This window comes from Nanorana parkeri, unplaced genomic scaffold (genome assembly GCF_000935625.1).
Source record: "Nanorana parkeri isolate BGI_ZX_2015 unplaced genomic scaffold, ASM93562v1 scaffold660, whole genome shotgun sequence".
Taxonomy (NCBI): Eukaryota; Metazoa; Chordata; class Amphibia; order Anura; family Dicroglossidae; genus Nanorana; species Nanorana parkeri.
This window is the reverse complement of record NW_017306928.1, coordinates 326954-332730: the sequence shown is the minus strand read 5'-3', so window position 1 is coordinate 332730 and position 5777 is coordinate 326954. Positions and strand designations below refer to the sequence as shown.

The following is a 5777-nucleotide window of genomic DNA, read 5'->3' as shown; positions in this document are numbered from 1 at the left end:
AATATGGTCTTGCCATAGTGCAATAATTGATGACTCCTATTATATCAGTGCAAACTGTGTGTTAGCTCAGTTCGTAGTCATAAAAATAAGCTCAAATGAATAGAGTAGTAAAAAAATAAAAATTAAATAATATTAATAATAAAAATAAAGGCAATTGTTTATTTACTTTTATTTCTTTTTTATTTAAACAATTCATATAAATTACACATCAACGTGAATGTATTTTCCAGAAATACAATGTGTTCATTTGGCATCGCCACATAATAAGTTTACATAAGCTGTCCAGCAACATATAAATAAAATGCATATCTATATAGATATTCTATATGCATATACTGTATGTACATACTGTATGTATGCTGCTGGTGTTATTTGATCAACACCAGGAGCTTTCTATATACCGATCATCTAGGTTTCCGTGGGGGTCAGTTCCCACATCCACAATACTGTCGACAAGTGTCTGCAATTCCTGTTTGCCAAAGGAAAAAGCCTGGCTAGGAATGTGTCACATTTTTTTTAAACATTGTACTCTACTTCCTCCCATTGTTCTTGGTAGGTTAAGGGGATCTCATTATTATGTATGGATACAGCTGAAACACTTGGCATCCATTGTGTCCCAAGTGAAAACACATTTCCAGACACTTGATAAATTATCTACATAGCAACAGTAAGAAAAACAGAATTTTCTTTCCCCCCCTTCCCCGGCTATAGGAAAAAAACTACAGCTGTGGGAGGATGTGACACTTAGCAGCACAGACGCATTGCACAAACATTAGCACATCAGCTAGGAATCACACCATTTCAAGTTCTAGTCTCATGCATCTCAATCCTGTAAACGTTCCCCCTATGAACATAAAAGGTTACAGGGATTTGTCTAGGCAGGCACAGTCGTGACATGGCATCTTCTTGACTGGTGCCAAGGAAATTGGATTGGACTAGGACTAGCAAATGCCATTCTTTATACCGTCTTCTCTGTTCTACTGTCTCAGGCTCATCTTCACGGATGGACCTTGCTCTAAAGTCTTCTCAATCAGCGCCCAGGCTCCAGGACACACGTGGTTGTGGGGTGATGTCATGAACCTGGTTCTAGATCACTGGAACTGAGCTCTGGTCTCAATGTCGTAGCTTACTTCCAAACACTTGGTCTTCGTTCATGTGAAGGAGAACTTTATTTTCTTAATAGATGACTGGGCCAGCAGTTGCTGGTAGATGTTGGATTTTAGAAAGCGTGGGTAAGAGTCTTTTTCCATCAGAATGCGGGTCTGTTCTTGTGCACCGTCAAAGCAATTGCGACTGGCGAGTGCAATTTTCTGGCGCGTCTGCTCTCGGGTCTGATGGTCAATGTTGACCTGTGTAGACAAAAAAGAATGTTGTTGTTTAGCGTAAGGCACATTGGGAATTTTTCTACTACTGATCATTTTTATGTATACCATCTAGGCAGAAGTGTAAGTTTATTTTTGGACATATGGGGACATCTTCTAACAATGCCCCTCCCAGCAGTGAAATATTTCAAGCCAATAGCTGCAGCTGATATCATAAATGTTCCCAAATTGATCATAAATGTTCCCAAATTGATTTTCTTTTTTCTGTCTTTTTTGCAAACTGTCCAGTCTTCTTTGTTGCCCACCGTTAAGAAGGCTATACTTGTTACAACCTGATTGTACAATAGATTAACCAACACTATGGGGTCTATTTAAATAAGGATTCCAGGATTTATTCAAATGAATCCTTGCAGTGGGGATACCCTTATACTTCCAGGGTTATTTGCTTGTTTTGGTCTAGGAGCAACTAAAACCACCTCTTTCTCAGCTGTGGAATGTCCCTTGGCATCCTCACGTCTAATGGATCTGCAATAGACATGGTAACATCACAGGTCCTAGAAGGTTGTAGCCCAGGGGAGAAGAGGCTGCAGGGAGCGGTCTATCAGCCAGGTGAGACCGAGGATCAAGTAAATATATGTTCTTTATTTTCACTCCCTAGACAAAGCAAGCACTTAACCCTTGCAGTGCAGGTATAGCCCCACTGCAGGGGGTTAATTTAAATAAATCCTGGAGTTCTGTTTTAAATACACTAGGTGAATGTGGTTCGCATAGCATTCCTGCCACTAGATGAAGCTGAAGAGTATAGCAGTTTCATATGCTCCTTAGCTCCATCTAGTGGCAGGAATGACATGTGAATGGTATTAGTCCAGCGTATGACTAGGTGGTAAAGTAATATATAGACCCCTATGTAATGTGAGGGTCTACTTAAACAATCCCTTCAGTTTTGACCTAGTTTTTGCCCTTGCACTACACAGCTGAGTTCCATGGGGTAGGGTACAAAGGTATTTAGAAAGAGCTTCTCTACCAAGAATAGACAGAAAATAGCCCTGATACTTAAAGGAGAACTATGGGGTTAGGGCTTTTCCCCATAGTTCTCCTTAGGGTAACGGGAGGACACAAACTAGTGTCACCCTAAAGCTTGCGGTATACTGAGACGCGGCAGCTCAAGCGGATCCCAACAATTGTGCCGGGATCCGCCCAGCTGCGTGAGTGAAAGCTGGCTCTGCCTATCTAGAGGCAGAGCCCGGTGTACCCGCCCCCTCCCCCGTCCGTTCCACCAGTCAGCGCTGGAGGATCGGAGCGGGGAGGGGGGAATCCAGCCGTGACAGGATCGAGAGGTGAGCGAACGCCGGTATCTGTTCGCTCACCTCCCGATCTACTGAGCCGACCTGTGACAGTCTCATTTTCACAGGTCGGCTAGAACTATGAGGTGAGTGAAAAGCACTCACCTCATAGTTCTCCTTTAAGAAATACTAAAATTGAGAAATGAGAAAAGTACTATTTCCACTAAGACGTATACTAAGTAGATTCATGGGTTCAAGATACATTTGACGAAACTAAGCCACATAGATTAGATTTTCTTTTATGAGCCTCAGTTCACGCTTTTCTACCCTGGGGGTTATTCCTAATGAACTCAGAACGGCCTGAAGCCTCCAGGGCATTGTTTGGACTTTACATGCATAATGAGTTAATCCCATTTAGAACTTTTGATGCTTGACACATGGAATCCCAGCTGTACAATGTATCTTCTTAACGAGATGCTAAATATAGTAGCAGTGCTTACCTCTCGTGGGGCTCCAGTCTGCAGGAATTCCTGAAATATGCACTGAGCTTTGGCAGGAAGTTTGCTGGTTGAAGGCGTCTTTTTGTATTCTTCACAGGCTACCCAGAACTCCAGATTCTCCTCGCTAAACTCTGTTTTCAGGAAGTTGCGGAAAGCTGCGAGCCCATCTGTAGAACAGGTGAGAGGCAGACGTTAAGAGGAGCAATTCACAAATCACCCATTATATTCAATTCACTTCCCATCCTGATCCCAGCATGCTATTTAAAGTGAATCCAAAGCCAAAAGTTTGTGATACAGTGGTGAGGGGTTAGAACAGGGGTGACCAAATCAAGCCCTCAGCTGTTGTGAATCTACAAGTCCCATGAGGCTTTGCAAGACTGACAGTTACAGGCATTACTCCCAGAGGCATGTTGGGATTTGTAGTAAAAGCACAGCTGGAGGGCTGGAGTTGCTCACCTCTGGGTTAGAACCTCTGTTATGCTTTATTGTTTATGTCATTGTTAGGAAGAATAATCTTCTTTATTAGACCAGGTGATCATTGTCAAAGTGAGGGACAATCCAAAATTCCAAAATAGATGGGAATCTAATGGGGACACTTAACAACTAAGAGGGCATTGTCCTCATGTTTGGAAAGATTTCCTCTCACTTTCTGTTGTGTCTACATACAGAAAATGAAGGGAAAGCTACCCAGTGGGACAAGGATGGCAAAAAAAGAAAACACAGGGGTTCTAACCATTCTACTTTATCCGAATGAAAATGTTTTGGATTTAGATGTATTTATCTAAAAACTTAGTTATGTTGTTTATCCCTTTTCATTGTGATGTCCCCCTGGCTGAGCATTGCTCTTGTCAAGCATGGCTAAGTAATAATACATAATATAATACCTGTGAGCATCTTTATATTAAACTATAGGAATATGAAATATGGACAGTGTAATATGAAATAAAAAATCTGAGTTGGCATACTTAAAAATATAAAAAACCATCTGCAATACTAACTGGCCTTTTTATATAATAAGGAGTGAGGTATACCATAATAGCGAAGCCCCCAACAATTATTTTAGTTGTTACATATGCTCCAAACATAATTGCTGTCTGAGCCACTGCACATGCTCATTGCCTTGTTAAATAAAGGCATTTTTGTATGTTTTAGTGCTTTTCAGTCTTGGTTAGTACATATGTCATCCCTTGTGCTACTGCAATAGCTTTCCCTGTGTTGCATGTCGCTGTGCACACCAAGACACACATAAGCTCCGGCTCACCTTTGCTGCTGAGGAGTTGACTGAATGATTCTTTCCACTTCATGGCTTCCTTCACGCAGTTTCTGTAGAGAGATAATACGTGTAAGATTTTTTCTTTTTGCTTTGCACATTCGTGTTATACATTTAATAGCAACAGATATGGTCTTATTTAATCATATAAACCGCTGCAGCCCATAGCAACCAGTGCAAATGTATTATTCACTTACTCATCTGCAGCAAACGCAAATCTGCTGTCAAGTCATTGCACTTTGCACTGCCTTATTAACTCTGCCTGCATATAAATAGACCGAGCATTGCACCACTCTGCCTATGTCACCGCTACAATGAACTAACGTCAAGGAAAAATGTACAATCGCAGTCTAACAGGTGAGGCACGGTGTCGCAATAGCAGCAGCTCAATGCATCATTTGGAACTGGTTTCTAGCACAGTAAAGCCTTCTTAAAACAAAAGGTATTCAAATGTTTCATTCCATCACATATCCAAACATTTTTGGGATATAGAATGAGATATGTAAATACCTTTACACGTATAGAAAGGGTATACCGTGCTAGGCAATGATTGGGCTGGAAAGGCCTTTTGAATGCTTTAGTCCCTGCATGTATGAGCCTGTTCTAAAACAGACACCAACCCTGTATATGCATGAACATATTTCTTCAGAAAATGCTTTACAAATTACGTTTTTTTGTTTTATTTTTTTGAAATATTTTTTCTCTGAAAAATATTTTTTGCTTTATTTTTTAAATGTTATATTTTTTTGTCTACTTTTCTCTGCAAAAGAAAATGTTTGCTTTATTTTAAAAAATACTTTGGGGGGAGTTCATCAAAACTGCTGTAGACAAAATCTGGAGCAGCTGTGCCTGGCAACCAATCAGCTTCTCTCTTCAGTTTGTCCATTTAAGATTTGAAAATAAGAGTGAAGCCGATTGATTGCTATGCACAGCTGCTCCAGATTCTGTCTGCTCCAATTTTGATCAATTCCCTTCTTTATCTTTTTGTCTGCAAATGAAACCGGTTTTTGCTTTATTTTTTGAATAAACCTTTTAAAAATGTGTCTATTTTTGTCTCTGCAGACTTCTTTTCAATCACCCACAAATGCACCTATATGGAAATTTCAACACGTTGACATTCGGCGATGGACAAAGAATGGGCAAACTCTCGTCTTACCTGTGACCGTCCTTCTTTTTGTAAAAGCCCGATGGGACAAGCTTATGGCCGACGTCCACTTTATGAATGAAGGTGCTGATGGAAGATCGCAGGTCCTTGGCTTTATCACACAGAAAGGCGTCAGGATTGAGCGAATTCAGATACATCATTGTTTTGTGCGGAGTCCCCTGCTGTTGAGCAGTTTTCCCGATGGTAAGCAGGGAGAGTTATGACAATAGGGTCCTTGCAGAGCGGACGGCTTACCGT

The 5777-nt window shown here is 40.9% G+C and overlaps 1 protein-coding gene across 1 annotated transcript; it reads right to left on the bottom strand.

The window, feature by feature from the left end:
• Window positions 1–604: 604 nt before the first annotated feature.
• Window positions 605–5715, bottom strand: RGS16 (regulator of G-protein signaling 16). The gene is made up of 4 exons (XM_018563382.1): window positions 5532–5715; window positions 4367–4428; window positions 3106–3272; window positions 605–1349 (listed from the first exon to the last, which is right to left on the bottom strand). Exons 1-4 carry the CDS (start codon window positions 5678–5680, stop codon window positions 1152–1154), a joined length of 576 nt encoding a protein of 191 aa, XP_018418884.1. The 5' UTR covers window positions 5681–5715; the 3' UTR covers window positions 605–1151.
• Window positions 5716–5777: the final 62 nt, after the last annotated feature.

What these genes read in the sequence shown, in the direction of transcription:
- RGS16 (XM_018563382.1), bottom strand. Translation starts at nt 5,680, where the DNA reads ATGATGTATCTGAATTCGCTCAATCCTGACGCCTTTCTGTGTGATAAA. An exon ending in AAAAAGAAGGACGGTCACAG is followed by an intron (nt 4,429 to 5,531) that starts GTAAGACGAGAG and finishes ATCTCTCTACAG; the next exon opens with AAACTGCGTGAAGGAAGCCA. An exon ending in TCAACTCCTCAGCAGCAAAG is followed by an intron (nt 3,273 to 4,366) that starts GTGAGCCGGAGC and finishes CCTGTTCTACAG; the next exon opens with ATGGGCTCGCAGCTTTCCGC.